Raw genomic sequence first — 15,484 nt, 5'->3', positions numbered from 1 at the left:
CAAGATTGCAGCCAGTTCCTGGCGGCAAGGGTGGACGCATTCAAGACATTTTGGTCGTAAACAAGGCCGTCGCGGCATGTCCTCTAAGACGAGAAGCCGCCGGGCCGCCTTTTGCATTCTCTAGCACAATGCCAAACAAAGTATCATGGCAAATACCTCCGAATATATAGCATGAGTTCATCGACTTGCACCCCCATCCTTCGCCGGGCTCAACCTGTTGCGTCGGAACCATCACCCCATCCCCACGACCCTCTCCTACTCGAGGCCAAGAACAAACCACCGTACCATGGTGCAGTCGCAGACCCTCAATTGGCTCTCCGCCGCTCTGCTTGCCCTATTCCCGCTGGCCAATGGCCAACATGTCGGGTATATGGACCCTCTTCAGTACGTTGACCAACTTATCGGTGCGAGCAACGGCGGCAACGTATTCCCCGGCGCAACTGTGCCTTATGGCATGGCCAAAGCAGTTGCAGACACCAGCAGTGGTAGCAACCAAGGTGGGTTTACTCTCGACGGTGCTCCAGTATCTGGGTTTAGTCTTCTTCACGATTCTGGAACCGGTGGTGCGCCGTCGTTGGGCAACTTTCCGCTCTTCCCATATAACAAATGCCAGGCCGGTGATGTGAACAACTGCGCCTTTCCCAAGAAGGCTCGCGTCAAGTTTGGCAAGTTTGCCAACGACAGCGTTCAAGCGAGACCAGGATACTTTGGCATCACTCTTCAAAGCGGGCCACAGGTTGAAATGACCACAACAAAACATGCAGCATTGTTCCGATTCACGTTCAAGGGCGCCGTTGCGGGCGACAAACCGCTTATACTTCAGGATCTCAGCGATCTTTCCGACTCGCGACAGGATAACGGTACCGTGACGGTCGATCCCGCGACTGGTCGCATTACGGGCAATGCCCTATTTGTCGCCAGCTTCGGCCAAGGCAAATACCGGCCGTTTTTCTGCACCGACTTTGACGGCGCCGACATTGAAGACAGCGGCATCTACGTCGACAGCCGAGCCAGTACTGACGTCCACGCTCTCAAGATTTCTCGCTCCATCAACGGCTACCCCCTGCCCGGCGGTGCCTTTGTTCGCTTCGTCGACGGCAACAATCCCGTCTACGCCCGTGTTGGCCTTAGTTTCATTAGCAGCGAACAAGCCTGCGCTAATGCCGAGCGCGAAATGCCCGACTTTGACTTCAACAAGCATGCCCAGGACGCAAGGGACGCTTGGCGGCAAAAGCTGTCTCCCATTACCGTGGATCCCAACGGAGTAGACGAGAGTTTCGTAAAGAACTTTTACTCGGGCATCTACCGAACAATGGTGAATCCGCAAAACTATACGGGGGAAAATCCGCTCTGGCAGGACGGCGAGCCCTACTTCGACTCGTTTTATTGTATATGGGATCTCTTTCGCTCGCAGTTCCCGTTCTTGACCATTATCGATCCCGAGGCTGTTGCCGAAATGATCCGCTCGCTCATTTCCACTTATGAACACGACGGCTGGCTGCCAGACTGCCGCATGAGCTTCAGCAGAGGCTACACGCAAGGCGGTTCCAATGCTGACAATGTCCTGGCTGATGCTTTCATCAAAGGCATAACAGCCGGCATTGATTGGGACAAGGGCTACGAAGCGGTCAAAAGGGATGCTGAAGAGGAGCCTTACGATTGGTGCTGCCGAGGCCGCGGAGGCATCGCCTCATGGAAGCGGCTGGGATACGTGCCAGTTCAAGACTTTGACTACCACGGGTTCGGGACCCTGACACGGTCCATTAGTCGTACCATGGAGTATGCCTACAACGACTTCTGCATATCGCAAATGGCAAAGAGTCTCGGCAACAAGGATGAGTCGGAAAAGTACATCGCCAGCAGTGGTAATTGGCGGAACCTGTACAAATCAGACCAGCCCTCCTCACTGCCAAACGGCACAAACACTGGCTTTGCAGGATTCTTCCAGCCAAGGTATATGAACAAGACGTGGGGATACCAGGACCCCCTCAAGTGCAGCAACGCAGACTCGCAGAGTGTTTGCTCTCTTCAGAACAGCGGTCCCGAGACGTTTGAGAGCAGCATTTGGGAATATGGCTTGTAAGCATCTTGGCCCAAGTCAAACACCACATGGCATCTACTAACTACCGCTCAGTTTTGTCCCCCACGACCAAGCGCAGCTCATCAACCTCTATGGGGGACCAGAACGCTTCGTCAACCGTCTAAACTACCTGCACGACCAACAAATCACAAACATTGGCAACGAGCCGGCATTCTTGACCGTCTTTCAATATCACTACGCCGGGCGCCCCGCCGAATCCGCCCGTCGCAGTCATTTCTACATACCAAGATACTTCTCAACAAAACCCGACGGTCTACCCGGAAATGACGACAGCGGTGCCATGGGCTCCTTTCTCGCATTCTCGATGATGGGGCTGTTCCCGAACCCAGGGCAGAATGTCTACCTAATTATACCCCCGTATTTTGAGAGCGTCAAGATCAAGCACCCTCTTACCAAGAAGACGGCTACAATTAGAAACATCAACTTTGACCCGACATACCAGAACATTTATATCCAGAATGCCACTCTTGATGGCAGGGTCTATACAAAGAACTGGATTGACCATTCATTCTTTACTGAAGGCAAAGAGCTTGTTCTCACTCTAGGCGCCGCGGAAAGTTCATGGGGAACTGCTGCCAAGGACTTACCTCCTAGCCTTAGCTCATACGACGTATTCGACAAGCCAAATTGCGGCAATTCTGGACGGGGACTAGCAGAAGATGGAAGCTACTGCGGGCAATTCCGAAGCGGTCCTTTGGGTTTTTGATGGAATGGTTGGGTCAGGCGTGTATCTGTATTGCATTCAGCATTGTGAAGCCAGTTGATTACGTTCGCTCCCACTCCCAATTGCCTCTCCGCGGTACATTACGCAGCGTTCAAGTCCCAGGCCCTCTTGCATCTATGTATCCATATGGAATCTAAAATGCCGAGTTGCCGTGGCGCTGGTCTTGGAGCAAAAACCTTGCCACGAGAATATGCCTAAGCGCTCCCTTTTCAAGGTGAGACCACCGAGTCACCAAAACGAACCAACAATAGTAATAGTGCCCCTTGTCAAATGTCTTCAATATCCGACTTGTGAGTGTACCCTTTTGACTCATGGCATCCATCCACTGGCTTGGCCTGGCATGACCCTGCCATGGCCGCCGCATATACATCATCTTACGTTCTGTAGTCTGGGAGGCGCTGTTTTCCCCCGCCGGGTTAGGCGGCACCCCCGATCGGGCAAGGCGCCCTTGCCGCTATTCGCCCGTCCCATGGCAACGCCCCACCTTCCAGAGCCAACGGTATAAATACGTCGAACCTCCCACCACTTCGTAGACTTGTACTCTTGACTTCAGTCTCCTCTTCAACCGATGCTTTTTTTTTTTCGCCTGCTTACCATCCTGGCTTCACATTCCATGAACCCACGCCTATTCAGGTCCTTTTCATCTCGCCTCCCGGTCAATACGCTCCATCGAGTCGGCTCGCCCGAGGCACGCCTGCTCCAACCAGCCGGCCGCCCACCGACCTACCCAGCAGCCAGCTTGACGGAATAGCTCTTGAAACTCTGTTCTTTTTTATTTACGATTGACGATATATGAGTGCACAGCCGCGTCTTTGCACTTTTCGTTTTGGCTTTGTCCACATGTAATGAAAATGACCTCCGGAGACAAAGGCTCTTCCGTTGAGCATGGAGCTTGAACCATCCCCGTGACAACTCAACCAATGGCAAAAATGCCTCAGCCTTGGTCCTGCCACGTCATCATCTTTGCCTCGACGACCTGAGACGCATGCCGTACATGAATTCGGCCCGATGTTACATACACGAGGCAGCAACAGAGGAACTTTTGGAAATGAGGATGATACAGAAATAACTCACGATAGCGACTCTGGTTGGTCTGTGTTTAGCTTGTGGCACCTGCTCTTCGCGTCAAGGTGGAACGATTTCATCGGATCGGCATCCACAGTCTCACGCACAAACAAGGCTTGCGCACATCTAAGCGAATCATGTACGTGTCCGAACCAACACCCCCCCGGGGCGGGGGGAGAGAGCATTGGGCATGCATGAAATTAGTGGAGTGTTAGGCTGATTGCGAGATTTCAGCCTGGTCAACGAAGGCTGAATTTGCGGCGATATTGCCTGAGTGAGAGATACATCCGGGAGGAGGTGCGGCAAATATGGTCCGACATCATCATGATTGGTGCTCAGAAGGACTTGACGAGACGGCCCATAGTCATTCACTTACGGCTCAAGCAAATGGGAGGCTAGGATTTGGTTGATGAACGAGCAGGCACGAGAGCATAATGGCATCATTCGAAAGTACTGAGTCCTTCTCAAGTACTTAAGGCGGATGTCTTTCACTCCGAATTCGTGATCACGTACTTTTCATCTCTCTCTATTCAACGTCTCAATTTAACAGTCACATACGCTCATGATGGCGGCTCTTATTTCTCTTGATAATCAAAGTATTTGGGTGCCACCATCGCACATGTCTGCCAGCGAATCTTTCAGCAAACTGTCACCCGGCAAGCAGCAGGAGCCATCGCAACAAGACAGAACTGCCAGATCTTGTCAGGACGGATATGTGCTGCCCAAAAGCGCACTATCGCATCGCCAAACGACCAGCAGCGAGGTCATCACCATCTCGTCGGATGAGAAATCTGATACGGACGATGGAGATAGTGGTGTCGATGGCACGCTGCAGAGTTCTCGGCCTCGTGGATCGCCGTTGTCTGTTGCGGGCGATGCGCCCGGGGAGTGGGAAGAATCTTACCACGGAAAAATGGACCGTTAGTGGGCCCAAGGCAAACGAGTGCCAAAAGCTCATTCGTACTGATAATTAGTTCCTAGAACACTCTCCTCGACTTCTCGGCACTGCAGATGATCATAGTATCGCTTCTCTACCACTAGATGAACAAGATCCAGTTTGCACGGAAATAAGAAGTCCAACACCACCTAGCCCTGCAGCCGGCCACTCTATGGAGACCCCATTCAGCCAATTTGTATCCGCGCCACAAATTCCAGGTTGCTCCGACGAAATGGCACCTGAACCGACAGACTCCTTCGAGGCTGTTCAAGAGTCTGGCGATGAACTCTGCCCTTCTCACCAGCCTGAAACTCGAGGCGCCACCCGGCCCAATGCTAATGATATCGACGGTAGTGATAACGACACCTCCACAAATGTCCAGCAGACGCGTCAAAGTTCTCCTGTGCCTGTCCAACCAAGCACTAGGCCGTTTGACGATGCGGCTGGCCGAAGTTCAATGCCAAATGGCAAGCACCCGAACGAAAGCAACGAGGCAGAAGGCTCCTTGGGCTGCAGTCGTCATGGGTGCCAGCCCGTGGAATCTGAGACCCAATCTCTCGGGGAAACGGGTTTCCAATCCGGTGCCGCCACCGTTCATAACACGGAGGGAAGGACTGGAATACCCAACTCCTGTGATGGTAGCAACAAGCGCCGGCGTTGCAAAGCCCGCGAACCCCAGGCGAAGGAAGCGACAGCGATGATGAATTTATCCCAACACGCAAGCTTCGAAAAGCAAGACCGCACCGTCATAGAAAAAACCTAACCCCTGATCATAAGTCCAAAAGATCCGTCACTAAACCGCAAGCAAGGAACCACGGAAAAAAATTATCGGCGAGCGGAGATCAACATCTAGATGCTACCATTGCAAGCTACGAGGAATGGCTTCTTTCAGATGCCGTGCTCAAGTGCATACGCGATAACGGTACCATGACTTTTCAAATGCAATTCACGCACACGCTCTCACCCTGTGGTATGCGCACTGGACATCCACCAAAGACGACAAATGAGTCACCCAAATACACGGACCAGCCGCAGTGCCACGCAGGAAAGCCCAAAGACCGTGGGTTGCTCAACATGAATTCTTTGACATCAGACAAAGGCGGTACCACCCATCAAGCATCGCCGAACGACTCTGACGATACTGATATCTACAAAGCGGAATTACTAGCACGATGGGGTAAGAACATCTTCTTCCTAAGATGGGACATTGACGGCAGTACCGGTTGGGAACCACGAAGAAACACTCTGGACCAGAAAATGCTACACAGCTTTGAGTCGACTTATGCTGGATTTGATGAGGGAGTCGACGTGCTGAGCACACGGGAAAGCAAACGCGGTAAGCGACAGTGTCTCTTGCATTTCCACGGTCGCCCGCAAGCCGAGGACTCTTGGGTAAAGGAGGAACTGTTGAGTCCCAACCTCCTAGAAAAAGCCAGGTACAGTGGCATGGATCTTAGGAGACATAATACAGCAACTCAGGATGGCAGTAAATAGAGCCACGTGTTTCGTATCCTGGTCGAACAGCCTGCAATTATGATGAAGTCGGTCCGTCTCCCAGACAGGTCAAGCAACGCCTTCTTTAAGACCGATCACAGTTTGTCTGTAGTAATAAGCAATTTGTTACTTTAGACGTCCAGCTTAAAGTGCTCCAACAGATTCCAGATTTGAGGCCGATGATTCTGGCCATGGAAACCAGTAACTAGATGGACTTGGTTGAAGTTGCAAGTCACGGTTTCTTCGTGGTGACATTGTACCAGCGCCCAATCTATGTCAGCCTGCTGCAGCCAAGAGACGGGTAGCTGTCTGCTGGCGACATTTTCTTTGGTTGCCTTACCTTGATAGAAATAACACGGAAACCCTGGAGAGAGTGGCCTGCGTGGAGGCTCATGGAAATATGGCACTAACTCTTTGGCATCCCATGCTACAAATGTTGCCCGATAAACTCTACCAATGCATCAGATTTTTGCATTTCGGATTTGGCGTCGGGGGGCGGCAACACCCAAGAATTGACATTCAGTCTTTGACCACAGAAGCAGGGCAATTGTTGATGCAATGAGGCTGTCGCATGCAATGTCGCCCAACTTGCACTGCCCCGCTGAGGTGCACTGTGATAAAGCCGCGCGTTTCGTATCGCCGGAAAGCAGATTGTCGTCCGTCTTATGAATATACCTGAAAGGCTAGTAATATATTAGATCGAACAGACTGCAATTACTTTCAAGTCGACCCATCTCCTAGACAGGTCAAGCAACGCGTTCTTTATGGCCGGTCACAGTTTGTCTGCCCTCCGGAGCTTTGCATCACGCAGAGTCACAAGAAACTATGCTGCGATATCCTCAAGGAGAAATTTTGTAAGATCGTAAACGAGACATCCACTATTTTTGGCTTTTCAAACTCTTGAATTGTCTGTCATAGGCTATTTAAACTAAGGGGCGGGGAGCTACAGGCTTGGGGTCGATATTTCGTGTACCGTTGTGGTGCTTCAGCAGATGGGTCCTGAAACTCCCGAGCATTGCCAATTCCTTATCAGCGCAAAATGGGCAACGATATAGGTTCTTTGAAGTCTTGTATGTGTCGGGTTTTGGGCTCCCATCGTTGGACTTATCCGCCATTTGATCGATGAGGCATTGTGGAAGGGCCAATGGCCATTCATTGTATTCATTTTCATGATCTCCAACGACCTTATCACTTGAGCTATGACCCTACATGTTGCCCTATTAAGAGAGCAAGGTCTGCGCTTCGCGTCAATTTCATTGTGATGGCGCGACCGAAACGAGGATCACCGTCAGTCCACTAAACTACAGGGATTGTGCCGGGAATGAGTTTCAACCAACGTGTCCATCAGCTCCAGGCTGCAGCCTGCAGGCGACGGTGTTATCATAGAGATGGCTTGCCATTAAAACCGATTCAGTATAGACAATGTCGTATGCGCGCGTACGAGAGAGAGGAGAGGTGTAACATATACGCTGACATCAAGTTCAGGCTGTCAGCCTGCATAACACGTCGTTACTTTTGGTGTGGATTAGTCCCATCGAGTCACACAAGCCAACCGGCCCAGCGCTAGAGTTATATAAGATCGATGAAATGTGTCAAAACTATTTACAGCTTAATTAAATCTTTGACTGCTAGCGTAGTCAGCTAGACAGCATTATGGCTTCTTCTAACAGGCGAGCTCTCTGGCCATTTGTCCTTAAATGGGTGTCACTGGAGGCGCGGCCATCTAAACCGCCTGGGCGCAGTCTCTGTATTGAATATCTCGCGGGCCTCGGGATGATTGATGTTAATGCACGAAGACTGTTGAATCGTCTCCCTCCTTTGACGCACGCCATCATTATGTGAGATATGGTCTATTATCAGCACCTGGGCTAGCTAATACTTTGACAGCAATGACATCCATCAAAGTGTGTCCGATGACGATCCACACATCACCATTGCAGCAGCCACGGATGAAATGAGGCGTCACGGCACACATATAGCAGTTCACAGCCGTGTTTCTAGCAAGAACGCAGACGAAGCGTGTTTCTTGGGCGGTGAAGATTACCCTAACAACATAAAACAAGACACAAACGACCTGCGACAATCATATACAAACCCCCTTCACGCAAGGGCATCACTACTATCGGATGACATAAACACGGCGCCGGTCGGATATACTATCAATTCTGATGGCAGCCCCCAGTGGTATGTGCTTAACGACGAGCTAGATCCCGTATACCTAAAAGACACAAAATTCTATAGGGCTGGGGAGGGAGCTACCGAGCATCTAGTATTTCTTAACCCTATAAGTGATGCGCCATGTCGGGCAATATTTTTAGGAAATGAAAGGCCGGAGCCACATTCCCCAGATCCCGAACCGACGAATCTTGAATTGTCTATGACAAGCCTATCACTCGCACCAACTGAGGAATCGGTGACTCCGTACATAGACTTGAGAAGAGTCAATAAACCCCTAGTCTTCGAGACCAATGATAACACTGGCGAATGGGCAACGATTCGAACCAGTTGGCAGAGCTGGTATGCAGAAAATTGTGAAGGCTATGTTGTTTTCAAGTATGATGGGATGGGCAAAGTAGGAGGCAGAGTATTCTGCACAAGGGAGATGCCAGTCGTGGTCGTTTACCCATATTTGGTACGGTCGAGTAGCCGTCCAATACAGTTTGTGGGTCCAGAGCCGGAGCTGGATGTTTTCAAAACAAAAAGGGGGAAATGGATGAGTGGCATGAACGATTGTTTCTTTGTGTATCTGGAGAAAGCGGTATTTTATTTAGCTCTCACTTTGCCGGATGACAGCGGTCGTTGAGATTAGCTGAAATATCGCGAGAGGGCTTAAAGAGTTATAGCAGTCTCCATAAACAGTTTATCCCAACGCAGATCCGATATTGAGAGTCTCATCTGCGGCTGTATCTCAAGGAGAGCCAACACGTACGGCGTGAAATGTTCCTTAACACTGAGAGGAAGCTGGTTCATCAGATTGTCCTGTCCGTTATGAAGCTTAGTTAAGCAGTCCTTATATTCCTCGAGTGCATCTTCAGAGTCAGAACCAATTGAGGAGGGAAATAGACACCAGCCATGTGTCAGGATGAAATAAATCTAAGCATCAATTAGCTACGAATAATTAGACGATATCAGTATTCGGGCACTTACCAGTTGACCAAGATACCAACTGTCAGCCTTAAAAGGCAGGGTTGCTGCCTTTTGGCCAGAAAGAAGTTCAGGAGGACGCGGTGTCCCAGAGGGGAAGACAGTTGCAGGATACACTGCGCCATTGACTGGACGAAATGAATGGCCAAAATCAAGTATCTTTACAACGCCAGGCCCGAAACCTACATCCTGAGGTTCGCAAACTCGTTGAGGAAGATGCGCGGGAGTTGGTAATTCATCTTTTCGTCGAATTTCATGTTCTGGGGGCGGCTCGATCAGAAAATTGTTGATATGAGCAGGCCCAGGCTGGGCAAAGGCGACGTTGCCCGGGTGGAGATCTATGGAGCTTAGTTTGTGGTCTTGTAGTCGTGATCCATCACTAACCTCCATGTACTACACCAATCCGATGCAATTCAGCCATGCCGCAAACAATCTGGCGAATACAAGTCTGTCTTGTTTCTAAGCTGAGAGGCAGATTGGGAGAGTGAACTTGCTCAAATTTCGAGAATGCCCGCTCAAGGGATGAACCCGTGGTTGGGTATACAATCGCCTCGAATACGATATCTTTGAAACCGGGTTTATCGCCAAGATGGTGACCGATTTGAAAGTGGTCTCTCATAGAGACTACATACGGACTGAAACAATTTGTCTGCAAGTATCGCCACATGTCTAACTCCGCAATATCGCCTCGTGGCAAGAATTTCACAGTTAAAAATTCGCTGGAAGTTATTAGCAAAATTCTGGATTAAATAAAAGAATTCTCCTACTCCGTGTGAGGATCGCGAGTAAGCCAACACCAGTTTCCCAGCCTCCGTAACATTTTATAGCCATGGAAAATATCGTCCCGGTATACAACCCGCTGGGTACACTTATCCCATCGCTCAAGTAGATATTGATCTCGCCAAAAGAGGCCGCCATGGGTAAACTGTTTGTACGATGCATAGAGCCTCGGTTTCATAGGTGCCCGCATAGTCCACATGGTGGTGCCAGGAGCGTTAATTACATGGTCGGAATGAATTGGCAGAGAAATCGGCCGAAGCTTAGAGGTTTCATGCGCCATGTCGTTGGGCCGGAGTTAGGTTTCGCCGAGCAGCGGCCACCATGAAAGTGTGGATGTGTACGGATGTGGCTTGAGTGAGTGTCCCGATGTATGATCCAGTCCCCAGTCGGAATTTCCTGCGCACTAAGCAGTCCGCGCGATTCCATCGACTTTGCTTAACCGTGACCTTTCTGTTCCTATATGTTGCGACTGTGGATTGTGCCCACAAGGCGGCGCCACCATGCTACTGATAGCTGGCTGTGTGTGTTTGTGTGTGTGTGTGTTTGTGTGTGTGTGTGTGTGTGTGTGTGTGTTTGTGCGTCCCAAATACGTCTGGCCGGAGAAGTCGGTGGAAGTCTGTCTATATCATCCATTGTGATCGTATGAACAGATGGTCCGCTTACTCGGCCACAATACAAGCTTCACCATGTCTTGCAGTCAAACCGGTTGGTTCCATGGAGGTAGGCCAGGTCGATTCTGCCTGTCCGTATGATCACTGTACTGATTACTCAATGTTTATCCGTACGGAGCGGCTCGGGGTTATGTTGGTATGTGTAGTCAATCACTCTGGAAGTTGGACCTCTCGGTCACAGCGCGGATGCCACGTAGAAGCGAGGCCGATGAATACGTAGGACACCCTTATCCTTCTGATAATCACTGACGTAGGTCCTTGTTGCCGGGCGGCAGTCTTCAAGAAAGCTAGGAACGCGTTCAAGCCGAAGGAAATTAGAATCTAGTCACATTTTTATTTCACCACCAGCTATCTACTATCTACCCCAATGTGCGCTTCTTCGTGGCTACGCTGCCAAACTTTATCCTCTCCCTCTCCCATGCGGCGTGGCCAAACCTTCTGATGACCAAGTCTTTCGCCTCCTCGATCGCCTGTTCCCCACGCAGTTGGTCGCACGGCAGGAAGATAGGTGCCCATAATACTTCCACTTCAATCAACCCGTTAGGCGCTCGCCGTGCTTCTCCCAACTGCATGTATTCGTATTCCTGAATGGTACTAGCTAGCGCACGTTTCGTACGCAAAGAGTCACGTGGAGCGCCCTTCTTCTGCCGCTGGGTCTTGCGCTTTGAGATTCCTCGTTTTTGTTCACAAGTAACGCTCACAAGCGGGTGTGTGATAACTTGTTGGTCAGATTCTGGGTGATGGCAGCGCGGAGAGTCGTCGTCTACAAATCGGCTGTAAGTCAGACGAGGCAGGTACGCAGGCCGCTAGGCGTGGGCTGTATCTTACTTTTAACTAGTGAGCCCTTGCGTTCATGCGGTACCCACTGCCTATTGACAAGCTTTTCATACTCGGAAAACAGAGCATGTAGACGGTCAGCGTCCGGAGGTATGGGTACGGGAGCACTTTCGGGATCCTCCTGCTCAGCCACCAGTTGCATGGTAGAGGAGGTTGAGAGGCCCAAATCAATGTCGAGCTTGTCATGGGTAGATTTTGAGGGGATATCGCTAGAGTCGCCGAAAGAATCCCATTCATCATTATCGATCCCATTGCAGCTACTTATGCTGCTGGGTGAAGATGCAATTGTGATCGCGGAATCCCAAGTTGAGCCAGGTGACAAAGTTAGGTCATTTTGAGTCTAGAGCGTTGAGCTTGCTTGTGTCGATACGATTCCGTTCATCGTGCGATACGGTTGAAGTTATAGGAAAGAAGAGGTGCATATTGACCAGGCGATTCGAGTCGATCGTGAGGGACCCTTATAGCCTTTATATAGGTGGTATCTAGCACAGTAACCGCAGCGTTAACCAATCATGGGCACAAACACATCGCCTGGACTTCTTTCTCCATTTCGATCAGCTTCGCTAGCCCAATCGTGTAGGAGCCGCCAAACCATTCATCCAAGTACATGGATGGTCAAAATATGGTCGCCCACCCCGCTCTAAATCTTGTTCCAACACTTCGCATTTTGGCAGTGATGCTTACTGCTCCTCCTGCTTCTCCGCCCGCTCTCCCTTCTCTGCCTTCGAGCAATCTTCGGAATCTTCGGTACCGCTAAGCCTCGCCGCGAATGCGGCCAAGAGTTTTCCCGCGTCATTTCGCAACAGCAACCTCAGATGACGTGTCATCAAATTCTTGGGGGACACGTAATATGGCGCGGGAAGTCGAGAAGCCGAGCATCGAACGATGACTCCTCAGCCTGTCGTTTAGCAGAAGACATTCAGCCTCCGGCGTTTTGCGTATTCAGCTAATGCAGGCGGGGGTGCCAACCAATTCGACGTCGACGATTCGAGAGGGGTTCGAGCGGCAGAGATCGACACAATTTGTACGCTGTAAAAGGACATGGCCGCAGGTTCGTGGACCTACGTCGGCCGTACTCTGGCATACTTGGGCTGTGACGTGATAGCAAGGCAAAGCGGGCAAAACCAATCTCTGAGCATATTGGTCCTATGTTCCTAGCCGGCTCGAAGGTCAACTGAAAAGCCTGAGATGACGGAACCGGATGCCCCAAGCCTCGCGCGTCTCATGGGATACCCAGATGAGGTAAATCTTGCGAGACAATGGAAAGAGTTAGCCGTCTCGCCAGCCACCCAGTCCCAACTGCAGGCATCGAAAATCATTCCGGACACACGCCGAAACACTGGATGCAACCCATCACGAGACCTGGTCATCACCAACAGGCCATCCCTGCAGGAATTTGTTCGATAAGCCGTAGTGTCTGTAGAGTTGGCGAACGATTCGCGTTCATCCGGGGACAGATCGTAGACGTGTAGATTTAACAGGCTGTGAAGAACGGGCGACCGTCGCAGGTCGACATGCCGCAAAGATTCGTGTCGTGGTCATCATAGCTGAACGGCGTGGCAGCAGCAGAAAGAAAGGACAGGTGCATCAACGACAGGGACGTGCGACAGGAAAGCGGAGTCTGGTGAGTCCAACAAGAATGGTGTCCAACGCGACTGCGACCAACGCAGCGATGCCCTGCGACAACAGGGAGAAGTGGGAATCGGTCAGGGTCAATGGATCGAAGGGCAGAGTACGAGATGAGGGGAGAGAACGAAGGGGAAATTTCGTTGGGTTTGGTTGTGGTCTTATAAATTTTCTCTAAAGCAGCGGGAGGCGGAAAGTGGGAAAAGTGGGCCGCGGGGGCGGCGCCTTACCCGCGCGGGCAGGCGGTCGAAAACGGCAAGCCAATTTGCAGCGACCGACTTTACATCGTGCACATTGTGTCGATCAAAGCTGGATGAATTTTCATGAATGAGCTTTCTACATGATACATACTATAGGCTTCACAGGGTACAAAGCGCTTGGAGACAAAGACAACACAGCGGCACATAACTCCTGTCCCTGTCGCTGTGTAGCACTGCGTATGAGAGAGCATTATATATGAAGGCAGTATGTAGCAAGATACACGTCGCTCCAAAAATAGCCAACGAAATCTTGAAGACGTTAAGACTATAGCTTGCATTACTGTAGCAATGGACCAAATATGACGAACCATTTGGTTGACTTGACACTCTCGTCTTCCTCTGAGCCAGCGGTGATGTCAGCCCAAGCCTGCTCAAACCAGCAAGATTCTCCTGACCAGTATGAGTGGAGAACCATCGCCAGCCGTCTTCGGTCCAACATTTGACAAGTAGTTTAAGGCCAGGATCAATTCAGGAGGATACATCCGACTAACCTCTTCAGCGATAGCCTGGAGCCTGCTGATTGAAATTGAGGTATTCTTTCTTAGCAGGAGTTATTTAGCAGAGTCTCTGTGTATAAAAAAAATACTTCGACTTACATGAGCTTTGCGTCATGATCAGTGAATGTGATTGCCATCAGGGAATCCCTACCCAGGGCTGAGCATCGATTGGCAAAGCGGGTAAGAGACAGCACCTGTGCTCTAGGTTTTCCCGTGGCTCTGCAATAAATGTCAATGACGATCGACGCATCCCGTTTGCTACGTTTCCCATCAATGACCCCGCGGCGACGGTCTTCTTTCACCTTCTCTTTGAGACCTTTAAGGACACGAGTCAGTTGAATGGAAGCAAGCCTAATGGTGCGTTGAGAGGCAGTGCCCCTAAAAGCAACGTCCAAAGTCAAAAGCATGTCCAATATCCTCTGATCAGAACTTGTGGCTTCCGCTGGAAGAGTTGTCTTTGCTAGTAGTGAGGTCCATTCTTCGTATATTTCGCCACAGTTATCCAAAAGGAACTGCTTAGCATCGTGCCTAATCAAGGCTTGCGTTACGGTATTTTGTGATGCTGGCATAGTGCTGGATGCTGGAATCTTGCTGATGGTTGGGTTCACTTAGCACTGGTCGACGACGTATTTAAGCGCCTTACAGGTTGATGATCCATTTTTAGGATCCAAGCGCGTAGATCGAAGGTATCAGAATTGAGACGGCGGACACGGGAATTTTCGGCGCTAAGATTTGATAAACCAGTTCTTGCTACTGGTGATGCCGCAGACTCTGTACCTCAATCCAGCGCTACGATATGAGATCTTAGATCTTACCGCTAGCATCTTGACCTCAGCCCCAGGCAGGGATTCGGGGGTCTATTACATAGCACAGACCCCCACTATGCTGAGGTGTTGTGGATTTTAAGATCTAAATCCACTTTGCCGCTTCGCAAAATCTTTGCAGACGTCGATTGTCTTAAGGTTCGTTGGTTTCCAAATCGAGCCTCGCTTCAGGCTGTGCCGCCAGGTGATATCGCATATTCGCATGTCCCCAAAGTAGGGCGAGCAACTCCCTACTGAATTCCACATTATTGCTCTCCCGCAACACGAGAATATTGTTATCAAGGTATGTGACGCAGCGAAGATAGTCCAATAATGATGGTTTCATGACGACGGCTTGGCGTAGAGTATGGATGATCCACTGCAAACAGCTCATTGCAGAAAGCTCCGTGGTGACGGTAACGGTGACAGTGACAGTGACGATGGTGATGGAAAAAAGAAGGAAACGGTGAAAACAGCCGAACTCATGGTTCTCAAGGCCAGGAGCCCAGTACAGAAGGATCAGTGCAGACGGCTCTGCAGACGGC

At 50.5% G+C, this 15,484-nt stretch overlaps 3 protein-coding genes across 3 annotated transcripts; 2 read left to right on the top strand and 1 right to left on the bottom strand.

The window, feature by feature from the left end:
* Window positions 1-286: 286 nt before the first annotated feature.
* Window positions 287-2,807, top strand: MAM_04426 (Glycosyl hydrolase 92; the record flags this gene model as incomplete). The annotated part of the gene is made up of 2 exons (XM_040823224.1): window positions 287-2,079; window positions 2,135-2,807. The coding sequence occupies 2 exons, from the start codon at window positions 287-289 to the stop codon at window positions 2,805-2,807; spliced, it is 2,466 nt and encodes an 821-aa protein (XP_040678477.1).
* A 1,648-nt stretch (window positions 2,808-4,455) lies between these two features.
* MAM_04425 (uncharacterized protein) lies at window positions 4,456-6,321 on the top strand (the record flags this gene model as incomplete). The annotated part of the gene is made up of 3 exons (XM_040823223.1): window positions 4,456-4,810; window positions 4,872-5,419; window positions 5,605-6,321. 3 exons carry the CDS (start codon window positions 4,456-4,458, stop codon window positions 6,319-6,321), a joined length of 1,620 nt encoding a protein of 539 aa, XP_040678476.1.
* Window positions 6,322-9,150: 2,829 nt separating this feature from the next.
* Window positions 9,151-9,855, bottom strand: MAM_04424 (Protein kinase-like domain protein; the record flags this gene model as incomplete). The annotated part of the gene is made up of 2 exons (XM_040823222.1): window positions 9,151-9,414; window positions 9,469-9,855. 2 exons carry the CDS (start codon window positions 9,853-9,855, stop codon window positions 9,151-9,153), a joined length of 651 nt encoding a protein of 216 aa, XP_040678475.1.
* Window positions 9,856-15,484: the final 5,629 nt, after the last annotated feature.

Source organism: Metarhizium album (assembly GCF_000804445.1).
Source record: "Metarhizium album ARSEF 1941 chromosome Unknown scaffold_10, whole genome shotgun sequence".
Taxonomy (NCBI): domain Eukaryota; kingdom Fungi; phylum Ascomycota; class Sordariomycetes; order Hypocreales; family Clavicipitaceae; genus Metarhizium; species Metarhizium album.
Note: the sequence above shows the minus strand (reverse complement) of the source record. Positions and strands in the feature narration are given on the sequence as shown.